The 15,603-nt window shown below is 44.5% G+C and overlaps 1 protein-coding gene and 1 long non-coding RNA gene across 2 annotated transcripts; both read left to right on the top strand.

The window, feature by feature from the left end:
• Positions 1–7,437: 7,437 nt before the first annotated feature.
• On the top strand, positions 7,438–9,825 carry LOC148047227 (uncharacterized). Its single transcript, XR_015696118.1, has 2 exons — positions 7,438–7,560; positions 9,715–9,825. It is a non-coding gene; the product is annotated as an uncharacterized LOC148047227 (long non-coding RNA).
• A 2-nt stretch (positions 9,826–9,827) lies between these two features.
• Positions 9,828–10,625, top strand: LOC148047226 (vomeronasal type-2 receptor 26-like). The gene has a single exon (XM_087711127.1). The coding sequence runs from the start codon at positions 9,828–9,830 to the stop codon at positions 10,623–10,625; it is 798 nt and encodes a 265-aa protein (XP_087567253.1).
• The last annotated feature ends 4,978 nt before the right edge of the window (positions 10,626–15,603 follow it).

Below are 15,603 nucleotides of genomic sequence, written 5' to 3'. Positions count from 1 at the left end.
AAGGGCGGCATACAAATGAAATAAACATAAACAAATGAAATAAATAAACATAAACATTCATTCACTCCTGTCATTTATTTATGGGGAGCAGCTGTTTGGAGAACAAGTGGGTTATCTTCTGATCTTGCCTTTATTTGTAGAGATTTCAGGGGCTAGTACTAACATTGAGTTTGAGTTTGAGTTTATTTCATTTGTATGCCGCCCTTTTCCCTAAGGGGACTCAGGGTGGCTCACAGCTCAAAAAGGGAAGGTGGGATACAGACAGTTTAGTAACAACACAAAACAATACATAATTAAAAAGCACAACAGTCATACCATTCGAACTAGGGCAGCGAATCTTTAGCCCCAGGCCTGTCGGAATAGCCAGGTTTTAAGGGCTATGCAGAAGGCCTGGAGGGTGGTGAGGGTACGAATCTCCACGGGGAGTTCGTTCCAAAGGGTCGGAGCAGCCACAGAGAAGGCTCTCCTCCAGGTAGTCGCCAGTCGACACTGGCCGGCGGATGGAATTCGGAGGAGGCCTAGTCTGTGGGATCTAATTTGTCTAGTGGAGGTAATTGGCAGAAGGCGGTCTCTCAAGTACCCAGGTCCAATACCATGAAGGGCTTTATAAGTGACGACTAGCACCTTGAAGCGTATACGGAGACCAATAGGCAGCCAGTGCAGCTCGCGGAGGATAGGTGTTACATGGGTGAACCGAGGTGCACCCACAATCGCTTGCGCGGCTGCATTCTGGACAAGCTGAAGTCGCCGAATACTCTTCAAGGGCTGCCCCATGTAGAGCATGTTGCAGTAGTCCAGTCTGGAGGTCACAAGGGCACGACCTTTATTTGTAGAGATTTCAGGGGCTAGTACTAACATTCAGAGTACCCATCTCCATTGTAATGATGTCCCCCTTTCTTCAGAAGTGTCTAGTCTGCCACAGATGTCACTGGAAACTCCTAGAAGCAGAGAGTATATTATGACACAGAAGCTATCATATTTTCCAGAGTATAAAACGCACTACCCCCCTAAAAGAGGGTGAAAATGTGGGTGTATTCTACACTGAATGTAGCTGAGATGAGCCCCGCCCACCCAACAGCCCCCCACCCCACCCCTTTGGCCTGTGCCTCCCAGCAATTTACCTCCTTGCAAAAAAACGGAAAATGGTGCTTGTGGGGCAGCCATAAGCTATGGCAATCCCTGCAGTCTGAAACAGCTGATCATCAGGAGGCCCGTGCTTGAACTAAAAGTGAAACAGGCTGCTTGCTGCAAATTGCTGGAAGGCAGAGGCAATTTCAGGCTAAACTGAAACAGGCTGTTTGTTGTTTGCTGCAAGGAGGTAAGTCATAACTATAAATGCCTATAGAATGTTCACAGTATTAGACTTATTTTTTAAAGACTGCTTTACTATTGTTCTACACAGCTTAACAAAATGAAGAAGCTTTTTAAAATAAATGCTTGATCTGAAAAGGCCCAGTGCTATTGTATCTTCTTTTAAATAGCAGAGAATAATGAATACTTCCAGAAAGCCATATCAATTTTAATAGCATCTGTACAAGTATGGTCTGAGATATAACACCATAAACAGTGTATATCGTCTGTACTGTTTGCTGTTTGCTGCAAGGAAGAAAATTGCTGGGAGACAGAGGCAGATTTGTTTTCCCTTGTTTTTCTTCCCAAAAGCCAGGTGCGTCTTATACTTCGGAGCGTCTTATACTCTGAAAAATATGGTAAATGGAGGATGATAGTGTGATCTTATTTCTTTTTTGCAGGGAAAAACAATCAATATGGCATGTCCTTTCCTTCTTGTTCACCATCCAAGAGATCAACCAGAGTCCAAGTATCTTATCGAATATCACTTTGGGCTACAACGTCCATGATGTTTATTGCAGTGAAGAAATCACTTCTGAAGCCTTGCTAGACCTTCTTTCTTTTGGACAAGCCAACATTCCCAATTATAAGTGTGGAGGAGAGGAGAACCTGCTGGCTGTTCTTGATGAGACAGACTCTGACATCTCCATCCAGATTTCAACACCCTTAGGCATCTACAAAATCCCACAGGTAAAGCTGGAAAAACTGAAAACTATCCATGTCTCCCTTAAAATGCCACCTGAAAACTTAAGATTGTAAATTGAAGACTGACTGTATGGCTTCTTCTCTAAGGGTCACGAGGGAAAGAAAAGGCAATTGCTTATTTTAGCATCTAATATGCAAATTTGCAGTGGCTCAGTGGCTAAGACGCTGAGCTTGTCGATCAGAAAGATCGGCAGTTCGAATCCCTAGTGCCTCCTAACAGAGTGAGCTCCTGTTACTTCTGCCAACCTAGCAGTTTGAAAGCATGTAAAAATGCAAGTGGAGAAATAGGAACCACCTTTGGTGGGAAGGTAACAGAGTTCTGTGCACCTTCTGGGTTTAGTCATCCTGGCCACATGACCACAGAGGCGTCCTCGGTCAGTGCTGGCTCTTTGGTTTTGAAACGGAGATGACCACTGCCCTCTGGAGTCGGAACGACTAGCATATATGTGTGAGGGGACCCTTTACCTTTACCTTACCTATGTTCTTAGAAAGATTGGGAAGAATTCCGGGCAAAAGAAGAAGGGGACGACAGAGAATGAGGTGGTTGGATGGAGTCACCAAAGCGGTAGGCGTGAGCTTAAATGGACTCCAGAGGATGGTAGAGGACAGGAAGGCCTGGAGGGATGTTGTCCATGGGATCACAATGGGTTGGACATGACTTTGCAACTGACAACAACAACATGTCCCCAGAGAGGTTTTACAGGGTTAACATGACTCATCTGCAATCCCTTCTTTTCATTCAATCCCTTCATTCCAGATATCTTATGCTTTTGTTTCTCAAGTGTTGAGCAGTAAAGATCTATTCCCATTTTTCTACCGGATGGTGCCTGAAGAGGGAATCCAATATTCAGGGATGGTCAAACTCCTCCTTTATTTCAGGTGGACCTCCATTGGCCTCGTTGCTCCAGACACAGACAAAGGAGAGGTGTTTCTGAAAACGTTGATGCCACTCCTGGAAACGAATGGCATTTGTGTCCTTTTCTCACTAACCCTCTCAGGGATAAATCGGTACGAAGTGGATATCCCTTCTGATATCTTTCTCAAATGGAAACAAATCAATGTCTATATTTTCTTGGTGGAGACAAATTCTGACTTCATTAGAATGCGTCTTATAGAAAATGTCTTTGAGGAGGAAATAAAACCGAAACAAGGGAAAATCTGGATCATTACAGCAATGAGGAATATCATCCTTGACTTGAAGTACTCTTCTCTGTCTTTCCAGTACACCTATGGCTTTTTTTCCTTCTATCTCCGGACTGAGAAGAAGATAAAATATGATGACATGGTTCTCTTCTATGCTTCAGTGGAGCTGTATGTTTATCGAGCATTTCGATGTTCGTATTCTAAACATGCCTTGTCTGTGAAAGGCTGGATAAGATGCAGAGAGAGAGAAAATAGGAGGTCTTTGCCCCAGGAGCAAATCGAAAGGGTGCTTTCCCTCAATGGCTACCGCCTCTACAAGACCATCTGGGCTGTGGCCCATGCCTTAAACGCTGCCTTTGCCTCCAGATCCAAGCGGAGGAGGAGGAGGAAAAGTGGGAAGGAGTCGGGAATTCAAACGCTGCAGCATTGGCAGGTATTTTATTTTCGACTCTGATTTCTCTGTCTCTGTAATCATCACCTTGCAAAAAGTCAACTGTGGAATGGTTTGTTGTTTGCAATAAGGGAGAATATTTGTAGCTCAGGGTTGAAATGAGAGGTCCTTGGTACTCTCTGAAAATGGTTATTTTCTTGCAGATGTTTCATTATCCAAACTGGGTAACATCATCGGCAGACTAGCACCAATGATGTTACCTAGTTTGGGTAATGAAACATCTGTGAAAAATGACACCAAGATGACATCAAGCTGGCAGGAATAGCCACCACTCCAGAAGATAGGCTTAAGATACAGAAGGATCTTGACAGACTATACAGTATATGTGATAACTTGCTCAATAGTAGCAACTCAATAGTAGTAAGAGGGAATCTTGGCGTCCTAGTGGCCAACCATTGAAATATGAGCCAGCCATGTGCAGCAGCTGCCAAAAAAGCCGACATAGTTCTAGGCTATATAAACAGAGGGATAGATCTGTGAAGTGTTAATACCATTTTATAATGCCTTGGTAAGGCCACACTTGGAATACATCGACACGATGTAGAAAAGATGTGGAGACTCTAGAAAGAGTGCAGAGAAGACCAACAAAGAGGATTAGGGGACTGGAGGCTAAAACATATGAGGAACGGTTGCAGGAGCTGGGTATGTCTTTTTTTAATGAAAAGAAGGACCAGGGGAGACATGATAGCAGTGCTCCAATATCTCAGGGGTTGCCACAAAGAAGAGGGACTCAAGCTATTCTCCAAAGCACCTGAGGGTAGGACAAGAAGCAATGGGTGGAAACTAATCAAGGAGAGAAGCAACTTAGAACTGAGGAGAAATTTCCTGACATTTAGAACAATTAATCAGTGGAACAGCTTGCCTCCAGAAGTTGTGATTGCTCCAACACTGGAAGTTTTAAAGAAGCAATTGGACAACCATTTGTCTGAAATGGTATCAGGTTCCCTGCCTAAGCAAGGGGTTGGACTAGATCAGTGGTCCCCAACCCCCGGTCCGCGGACCGGTGCCGGGCCGTGGAGTACCTGGCACCGGGCCGCGCAGCGGCCAGGGGCCATGATCGCTGCAGCGGCCGGGGGCCATGATCGCTGCAGCGGTCGGGGGCCATGATCGCTGCAGCGGCCGGGGGACATGATCGCTGCAGCGGCCGGGGGACATGATCGCTGCAGCGCAAAGGCTCCTGGGCCGTGTGCAACGCCCCCCCACCCCTGCGGGCGCTCAGCGGGCCACGGTAAAATTATCAAAGGCTGACTGGTCCGCGGCGATAAAAAGGTTGGGGACCACTGGACTAGATGACCTTCAAGGACCCTTCCAACTCTGTTATTCTATTCTATTCTATTCTATTCTATTCTATTCTATTCTATTCTATTCTATTCTATTCTATTCTATTCTATTCTATTCTATTCTATTCTATTCTATTCTATTCTATTCTATTCCATTCCATTCCATTCCATTCTATTCTATTCTAAACAACCAAGTCCAGAGAGTACCAGTGACACTTTGTTTGTAAAGAAAAACAGGGTATCTGAGAAGAACACACATAATTTCCACTCATAATTATCACTGGCTTGCTCTGAACCTTCTGGCTCCCTTAAGAAATAGCTTGTTGGCACCTTCTAAGAGCCAAGGTGGTGCAGTGGTTAAATGCAGCACTGCAGGCTACTGCTAGATCAGCAGTTCAGCGGTTCAAATCTCACCGGCTCAGGGTTGACTCAGCCTTCCATCCTTCCGAGGTGGGTAAAATGAGGACCCAGATTGTTGGGGGCAATATGCTGACTCTCTGTAAACCGCTTAGAGAGGGCTGAAAGCCCTATGAAGCGGTATATAAGTCTACTGCTATTGCTATTGCTATTGCTTCTGGTATTCACTGTGACACATTTTGCCAAGTGCCAAGGGTCACCTGTCCTTTGTGGGCTCTAGTACTAACTTCCTGTGGGACAACACAATGCGGGACAAGAGTTACACTAATATCAGTGAAATGGTGGCATATACCTTCTAAAATTTGTCATTCTAGCTACATCCTTTTCTACAAAATTCTCAGCTTTACAACCATTCCATAGAGAGTGTATACCTAAGTAAGGACGGAGAGCTAATAGCTGACTTGGACATTATCTACTGGGTGAAGTTTCCCAATAAATCTGTCAATCAAGTCATCTTTGGGAGCATAGAGGGACAGGAGTCCAAGTTGATTATTAAGGAGGAAGCCATTGTGTGGCCAAAATGGCATAACCAGGTGAGAACATCACTTCCACACTTATCCCATCATTGCCAGCAGCCTTCTGGCAGTTGATTGTAGGACACAACGCAGCATCTGAATATCTTTTCCAATTCCTTCATTGCTACCTTACCATCTGTGGTGTATATTGTCACTTGCTGGTTTCTTTAATCTAAAAGGTAGAATCTATCCAACACTTTAACATCTTTATTGGTGGGTTATTGTATTGTCATTGTTAGTTTGATCACCTTTAATGTTTGTACCATTGTTACCGTGTTCCTTACTTACTACAATCAGGGAGGCATCTATAGACCTCTTTTCTTCTCTTCTTTATTTATTTAGTTAGTTTGTCACTCATCTACAAGATAACAGGAATAAGAATAAACATGAATAAGAACACAGGAAATGGGTACAAATCAGAGGTGGGCTGCTACCGGTTCAGGTGAATCGGTAGTGGAAACCGGGACTGAGTCACCAAACTGGTAGGGACAGCAGGCTGGCCCCGCCCCTGAACCAATTCCCTGGTCGCCCATGCTGTTGCCAGCATTTCTTTTACTGCAGTTTTAATGTTCTGCACATGCGCAGAAGAATTTGCATGCAAATCGGCAGTAAAATCGGCAGTAACCCAACGCTGGTATAAATAAATGGAGACAGTAGGATGTTAGGCACACTGGTGCACTTATGGAGGCTCCTAGCCTTTCTCGTACCTCTAGCTCTTCTCGTCACTCTCCTCTTCTCTCCTCCTCCTCCCCTCTTCTCCCCTCTTTTCTTCCCTCCCTCCCCTTCCTTCTTTTTCAATTATTCACTGTACATTACAAAGCGCCGAGGTGGCGCAGTGGTGAAATGCAGCACTGCAGGCTACTTCAGTTGACTGCAGTTCTGCAGTTCGGCTGTTCAAATCTCACCGGCTCAGGGTTGACTCAGCCTTCCATCCTTCCAAGGTGGGTAAAATGAGGACCCGGATTGTTGTTGGGGGCAATATGCTGACTCTGTAAACCGCTTAGAGAGGGCTGAAATCCCTATGAAGCAGTATATAAGTCTAGCTGCTATTGCTACTGCTATTGCTAAATAAGGTCTCATGTTCTGCTAGCATTGATCATTCAGAATCCTTTGAGATTCTTTTTAGAAGTTTTGCCTTAGTTTTTGGTTTGTTTGTCTGTTTTTGTGCCTACGAGTCAGTGTTGACTCCTGGAGAAGCCCCTGCAGTTTTCTTGGCAGGACATTCAAAAGTGGCTTGCCATTGCCTTCTTCCTAGGGCTGAGAGAGGGGAACTGGCCTAAGGTCACCCAACTGGATTTGTACTAAGGAGGGGATCTAGGATCTCCTGGTCTCCTGGTTTAAAGGCAGATGCTTTAACCACTACCCCACACTGGATCTTGCCCTAAGACACTTACAGCTTAAAAATCAACCAAGAGGAACAAAAAGGGGGATAATAGAAAGACATTAACTGAGAAGCCATCAGCAATTATTCTCATTGAAGAAAGTGTTGAATAGTGAAACCAAGTTTAGTTTCCTTTCCTTAAACACAGAACCCCAAGACCTGTTCATTAATATCTCTTTTTTTCTATTTAGTCCATGCCCCCTTCCAGGTGTGTTGAAAGCTGCTATCCCGGATGGGTCAAGCTAGTTCCAGAAGGAGATCCAGTCTGCTGCTACAAGTGTGTCCCATGTGCAGATGGGACCATCTCCATTCAGAAAGGTGGGGATTCTAGAGGGGTGGGGTTTCAGTCAGTCCTATTATCCATCTCTGCCACCTCATTTCTGTGCCTCCTAATTGGTGGTTGTATGAAAGTGTGGCCCAACGCGGCCCCAAGTATAACATCATGAGAGCACGGAGCATGGAGATGAAGTCCATTCCGTTCCATTCCATTCCATTCCATTCCATTCCATTTATTAGACTTGTATGCCGCCCTATTCCCGGAGGGACTCAGGGCGGGAACAGACATAAGGGGAAGGGGGGGGGATACAAAACAACGGAACAAGACAGGATACAACAACAAGTTAAAACCACACAACAATCAGCAATTCAAGTGGGGCTGGGAACTCATCAGCCCCAGGCCTGCCGGAACAGCCAGGTCTTAACGGCTTTGCAGAAAGCCTGAAGGGTGGTGAGGTCACTGTGCAAAGTTGTTGATGAAGATTCACAGTCTGTCCAGGTGTAGCAAGTTAAAACCCACCCCTCACCTAGAACATGAACTATTTCAGGAAATATTAAAAAGGTAGAATATTTCCCCTAAAAAGAAAAGTAGAAACTCAGAGAGGCAGAAACTCTGCTCCCCCTCCCACTTTGTCAATGGGCCATTAAGGCCTGAGACAGTATATTCTACATAAAAAAGGTAGAATTAACCCTCTACCCATCTCACCACATGGCACTTGATCAGCCAATAAGGCAAACAAGCTTGGGTCTCAAGACAGCCTACAAATTTAGCTAAGACCCCCACCCCCCAGGAGTCTGAGAGCCAATGGGATACATTCCTTACACAGGAACATGAAACAGAGAGGTGGGGCCCAACAGAGATTATAAAACCCAGGGATTCTCAGCATCTCTGCCCTTTTCTGCTCAGGAGCTCAAGCCATGTGATCCTGCCCACCATTAAAACCATCTTTCCAAACAGCCTCCATGTTTCCAGTATCTTTTTTCCCCACTTGGAACTGAACCCAGAGGGGCGTTTCTTCCAACACAGGTAGACCTGTCTGGAAGTTGAGTCATGACAACCGGACCTTTGAAACAATTCACTGCTTGTCCAAGTAGCTTCTTCAATGTGAACAAGTTGGTTAGAGGGACCCCCATATATGTCTTCCAGTGTGGTATCATGTATGTGCCTTATTCTCTCAATTTATCACCTAACCTGAATAGGCCTAGTATCCTGCTTAACAAGTAGGCAGAGTCATTGGGATGTAAGTGTTCCAATTCCTACCCCCCTGGAGTCATTAAGTGTGGCCTCCCTGGTGAACCTGTCAAGTGGTCTTAATCTTCCTGGGGACTGATGCAAGAACAGCATAAATAACAGGGGATAGGTTGTGCCTGAGGCAGTGGTGGGATTCAAATAATATAACAACCGGTTCTCTGCCCTAATGACCAGCAGGGTAGGTGGGGCTTGGTGGTTATGTTACTGGGTGGACATGGCCAACTCAGCATCACTCACATTGATGGGCACTTCACCTTTGCTGTTACAATGTAATAAGGGTTAACCGGAGAGGCAGTTTCTATAAGCAGGGCGATAAAGATTAGGAATAGAAACAACACCAGAATGTTTCCTTCCTGCTTTCCCTACAAGATTAGCCCTTGTAAAGTGGAAAAACAAAACAAAATGAGATTTCTTCCAACAACCGGTTCTCCGAACTGCTTAGAAAGTTACCAACCGGTTCTCCCCGAATAGGTGCGAACTGGCTGAATACCACTACTGGCCTGAGGCCTCCTTATTTTTTTCTAAAGCTAGCTTCGTCATCTGGCATCTCTTTTTCTCCATCTCAATTTGCTGTTTCCTAAGAAGAAGAAAAGTAAGATGCTGGGAGTAAATACAGATTCCAGTCAAAGATTATTCTATGAGCCATGGTGGTGCAGTGGTGCAGTGCAGTACTGCAGGCTACTTCTGCTGATCACCAGCTGCCTTCAATTTGGCAGTTCAAATCTCACCAGGCTCAAGGTTGACTCAGCCGTCTGTCCTTCTGAAGCGGGTAAAATGAGGAGCCAGATTGTTGGGGGCAAGAGGTTGACTCTGTAAACTGCTTAGAGAGGGCTGTAAAGCAGTGTGAAGTGGTATATAAGTCGAAGTGCTAATTGCTAATGAGTGAAAAATGAATAGGGGGGAAATGGCAGAATAATTTAAGTTGTTATTCTTGTCCTTTGCAGATGCAGAGCAGTGCTTCCGATGTCCAAACAATCTGTATCCAAACAAAACTAAAGACCAATGTATCCCTAAGATCACAGACTTCTTGCATTACAGAGAAACTTTGGGCATTGTCATGGTTTCCTTTGCTTTATTCTTATCCTTAATCACTGGGTTCATCTTAGGAATCTTTATTAAATATTTGGAGACACCGATAGTCAAAGCCAATAATCGGGATGTTTCTTACATCATCCTCACTTCCCTCCTGCTTTCCTTCTTCTCCACTTTTCTCTTCATTGGACGGCCAAGCAAAGCCACTTGCCTCCTCCGACAAACAGCCTTCAGCATCATCTTCTCAGGCGCCGTCTCTTCCATCCTGGCCAAAACAATCACGGTGGTGCTGGCTTTCCTGGCCACAAAGCCGGGGAAGAGGATGAACAGATGGCTTGGGAAGAGTTTTGCCAACGCCATTATCCTTTCTTGTTCTGCTGTCCAGATAATCATTTGCTCCATCTGGCTCAGTGTCTCTCCACCTTTCCCTGACTCCGACATGCACTCCCAGCCCAGAGAGATCACCCTGCAATGCAATGAAGGCTCTGTCGCCATGTTTTATGTCTCCCTTGGTTATATGGGCTTCCTGGCCGCCATCTGCTTCACGGTGGCTTTCCTGGCCAGGAATCTGCCTGGGGCCTTCAACAAAGCCAAGCTGATCACCTTCAGCATGCTGGTCTTCTGCAGCGTCTGGGTGTCCTTTGTGCCTGCCTATCAGAGCACCAAGGGGAAGTCCATGGTGGTCGTGCAGGTCTTCTCCATCTTAGCCTCCAGCGGTGGCCTGCTGGTCTGCATCTTCTTCCCCAAGTGCTACATTATCATCCTACGGCCTGATCTGAATACAAAAGACCACCTGACCACAAAAAGAAAAGATGGCATCTGAATCTGAAATATTTATGCAGTGGTTCATTTGTTCTGAAAAAGCAACGTTTCTTCAAATTGGCAAAGGTAAAGATAAAGGTTCCCCTGCACATGCGTGGTAGTCCTTTCTGGCTCTAGGATGTGGTGCTCATCTCCGTTTCAAAGCCGAAGAGCCAGCGTTGTCCGAAGACATCTCCGTGGTCATGTGGCCAGCATGGCTAAATGCCGAAGGCGCACGGGGCACTGTTACCTTCCCACCAAAGGTGGTCCCTATTTTTCTACTTGCATTTTTACATGCTTTCGAACTGCTAGGTTAAGCAGAAGCTGGGACAAGTAACGGGAGCTCACTCTGTTAAGCAGCGCTAGGGATTCGGGCCGCTGAACTGCTGACCTTTCTGATCGACAAGCTCAGCATCTTAGCCACTGAGCCACTGCAAATTGGCATATTAGATGCTAAAATAAGCAATTGCCTTTTCTTTCCCTCCTGACCTTTAGAGAAGAAGTCATCACATGCTGCACCAGCTAGCAACTATTTACATCCTTTAGCTTGAATTTTCATCTATGTCATCTATGTAACAGAGATGAAGTCTATGGCTGAAGTATGATAACCTTTGAAATGTTTGTAGAGAGTTGTTGCATTTGCTTTCAAATCTCTTTGTTGTAGGCTAAACAAACCCAGTTCCTTTAACTGTTCCTCAGGGGTGGGATCCTACTGGTTTAACAACTAGTTCACTGAGCGCATTCTTTGCACACATGCACAGTTTAGCAAAGACTTAACTTCCGGATTACTGCTGGGGAATGAAAACAGCTGAGCCGTGGCACTCTGCCGCGCAACTCAGCTGAATAGATAACGGTAGGTAAAGTGCAGGGGGAGCCAGGCTAGTGGGAGCGAATCAGTTCTCTCCCAGCTGATCTTTGGAGTTACCAGTTTGTCTGAACCAGTCTGAACAGATAGAATCCCTGCTGTTCCTTCTGGTAATTGGTTTCCAGATCTTTAATGTCTTGCTTATCCTTTTCTAAAGTTGTAAATGTTTTTTCTGTACTGTCGTACCCCAAAATTGGATATGTGGACTATGCTAGGTCAATGAGAACACCTGCAAACAAGCTGATCTTGCGGTCAAGATTTCTGAGGGGCAGGTTTGTCTGGAAGAGAGACCTCTGTGCTTGGGATTGTGTTATTTTTGTGGGCGAAGTGACATGGCTGCCGCTGTCCCAGGACTGGGATGTGAAAATGCTGTAGAAAGAAGAGAGGATCATGCAAGGAAGCGGATAGTCTCTGGACCAAGAGTGACTGAGGGAGAAAAAGACCTATGTTGGAAAAGACGTAACTCAGATGTAACTGAGGGATGAAGGATGACCCAGATGCTGGCTAGAAGGAACAAAGCAAAAATAAAGCAAGGATTTTTTAACATGACAGACCTCAGTCAGTGGTTGAGTTTAACACGTGTGGGGTTATGGAGAGAGCCATTCAGACAGTAAAAGAACCGCAGGAAGTTCTGTAAATACATGTATATTTGGCTCTTAATGGAAGATCCCTGCATGTGGGAAACAGAAGCATGAAATGTTTCTTCCTATTGCTAGAAATTCCACAGTTGATTACTGGATAATTTCATATGATCTCTTGAATTTCTTACAGAAGATGGAGGTAGACCCGCAACTGGAAGTTCTTCCTCATTGCTAACAATAAAAATCTGTTTTGTTTGGCAGAACAATGTTTGTGTGCATTTCTAAATTAGTTCCAGTTTCTATGTCTAACCTCAGTTTTTCCACCCGGACATTTTTCCTGATAATGAAACCAAATTGTGATAGCTACAACCTATGGAAAGTGTTTCCTCAGCATCCTCTATATGGTTTGCTTTATGTAACTAAACCCTGATTTCAGGACCCCTCCCAATCTTAAACTGAACAATTCCAGAATTCTCCACTACTGATTATAGTGAATTGTGCAGTTCCAGAAATGAGGTTAGGGCAAGAAAAATGTGACACTTGGTGGGATAATCTGTACAAAATCAGTTCATTTCAGCCAAAACAAATAAAAAATAATAAAAGGATATACAGGTAAGAATATAAGGAAGAATATAAGGAAGAATATATAAAGAATATAAGGAAAGAGCTGAAGATTTGAGTTCTCGGGCAAAATTGTATTGTATTGTATTTGGATTTGTATTTGGTTTATTTGTATGCCGCCCTTCTCCAGGAGGGACTCAGGGCGATGAACAACTCAGGGGGGAAAGGGAACATAAACAACAGTACACATAATTAAAATACACGAAAATCACACAGCCATACCAGTCGAGAGGGGAGGGGAACTCATCAACCCCAGGCCTGCTGGCACAGCCAGGTTTTGACGGCTTTCCGGAAGGCCTGGAGAGAGGTGAGGGTCCGGATCTCTGCGGGGAGTTCATTCCAAAGGGCCGGAGCTGCTACAGAGAAGGTCCTCCCCCGGGTAGTAGCCAGATGGAACCCGGAGGAGGCCGACCCTGTGAGATCTGGCGGGTCTTTAGGAGGTAATTGGCAGCGGGCGGTCTCTCAAGTTATCAAAATTATTTTAAACAATATTGTAAGAGGGATGGGATGAGATGGGATGGGAAGGGAAGGTTCTTTTCATTACAAGTTATTCTAAAGAATGGGGTATTGAATTTGTAAAAATGGCTTCCTTAAGAAAGAGTCTCATAACAGTTCATTTTTGGTTTCCCCATGTTGGCTGGTGAATTCTGGAAGTTGAAGTGCACACATCTTGAAGTCGCCAAAATTGAGAAACATTAAAGTTCAATTTCAGAGAAATGTGGAGCTCCCCTGTTGACTTTTCGAATGATAATTTTCCATTCTTTTCCTGTATGTTTGAGAATGACTGAACTTGAATATTAATCTCAATATTTGTGTAAATGTACTGTATTTTTCAGAGTACAAGACGCAGCTTTTTCCCACAAAAAAAGAGGGTGAAAATCTGGGTGCAGCACCCGAAGCTCTGCATGCCTTTTGGTTGTTGTTGTTGTTGTTGTTGTTGTTTTGCAAAAAATGAAGCATGCAGAGGGTTTGGGAGGCCTGTATAGTGCAAAACCCTTTAAAAAAAAAAAATGTACCTCTTCAAAATCATGATGCATCTTATACGCCGGTGCGTCTTATAGTCCGAAAAATGCAGTATATATGAAAGGGTGCTGTGCTGTTCCTTACCTTCACCATCCAAATATTAATTTTATACATTGATCCATTTACAGCATTAAATTGTTGGAAGTTGGGGGGCATTTCTTTGCTAATAAGGGGGCTTTCTTATATTTAAAGGAGGGGGGGACAATTCTCCCTACAAAATATTAATCCGTATCTGATTTTCTCCCCTCTTAATTTGCTTTGGCTTCCTTCAATCCCCACCGTGGTGACCCACCCCACCCCACCCCAATGATTTTCCTGATTCTCCCTAATGTTGAGAGCAGCTCTTATCAAACCTCTTATTACACCGACTCTCACTACAAATATCTCTCACCACACCCCTCAAATTAAAAGATTCATTTGAGAAACCCTGATGGAATACAAAAACCTTGTTTTATTTCATCCAACGATTGGAGAAAGAAAGAAAAAATATTTCTGCTCTAGATCTCCATTGGCGATCTACACCCCGGTTTTCTGTTACCATCGCTGGTGAAACTGTATGTAGCCAGTCTCCTGGAAGACAGTATAATTCAGGCACATAACATTTAATGGGTTTTTGTATAGGAAAAAATGTGGAGGGCAGCACACTTGGTTGATTCTTCCTTGATTCTCTTCCTTGGTCAATAGTTGTGGTCTGGCCAGAGATTTTCTTGTTTAATGGTTTTTGACATTTTCGTCTGTCGAAGAAAAAGCATGAAAATTGTCATACGCAAGAGTCAGCCAAAATTCTTTCCAAGGATTGCCTGCACCGGTAGTCCTTGACTTACAACAGTTCAGTTAGTGACCATTCAAAGTTGGGAAGGCTCTGAAAAGAGTGAGTTACGACTATTTTTCAGCATCCCCTGGGTAACGTGATTTACATTCAGATGCTTGACTACTGGTTCACATTTGTGATGGTGGCAGTGTCCCAGAGTCCCCTTTTGCGACCTTCTAACAACCATGTGACTAACGTTTAATAGCAATAGCAATAGCAGTTAGACTTATATACCGATTCATAGGGCTTTCAGCCCTCTCTAAGCAGTTTACAGAGTCAGCATATTGCCCCCAAGAACAATCCGGGTCCTCATTTTACCCACCTCGAAAGGATGGAAGGCTGAGTCAACCCTGAGCCAGTGAGATTTGAACAGCCGAACTGCAGTTAGCTGAAGTAGCCTGCAGTGCTGCACTCTAACCACTCAGCCACCTCGGCTCTTATAAACTGTTAACAACTGTGCCAATTCGCTTAACAACTGGGGCAAGAAAAGTTGTAAAGTGGAGCAAAACTCACGTAACAAATTTCTCTCTTAACAACATAAATGTCAGGCTCAATTGTGATGGCTAATTTGAGGGCTACCTGCACTCATAAGATTGGGGTTTTGAAAGAGGATGTTCAATGGCTGTGTGGGAGGGTAGCAATAGCCCTTAGACTTATATACCACTTCACAGTGCTTTACAGCCCTCTCTAAGCGGTTTACACAGTCAACATATTTCCCCCCACAATCTGGGTCCTCATTTTTCCAACCTCGGAAGGATGAGTCAACCTTGGGCCTGGTGAGATTCGATCTGCCAAACTGCTGGCAGCCGGTGATCAGCAGAGGTAGCCTGCAGTACTGCACTCTAACCACTGTACCACTGCAGCTCACTAATTGTTTAATTGCTCTCGCTATCAGGAAATTTCTCCTTAGTTCTAGTTTAGTTTCCATCCATTGCTTCTTGTCCTGCCCTCAGGTGTTTTGGAGAATAGCTTGACTCCCTCTTTTTTGCAGCAACCTCTTAGATATTAGAACATACCATGTCACCCCTAGTCCTTCTTTTCATTAAACTAGAAATGCCCAATTCCTGCAGCCGTTCTTTATATATTTTAGCTCCTAATC

The sequence above is a fragment of the Thamnophis sirtalis genome, unplaced genomic scaffold, assembly GCF_051295495.1.
Source record: "Thamnophis sirtalis isolate CommonGarterSnake01/CBP01778 unplaced genomic scaffold, rThaSir2_p1.2 scaffold_3, whole genome shotgun sequence".
NCBI classification, from domain to species: Eukaryota; Metazoa; Chordata; class Lepidosauria; order Squamata; family Natricidae; genus Thamnophis; species Thamnophis sirtalis.
Note: the sequence above shows the minus strand (reverse complement) of the source record. Positions and strands in the feature narration are given on the sequence as shown.

Excerpts from the sequence above, each read along its gene's own strand:
- LOC148047226 (XM_087711127.1), top strand. The coding sequence starts at position 9,828 with ATGGTTTCCTTTGCTTTATTCTTATCCTTAATCACTGGGTTCATCTTA.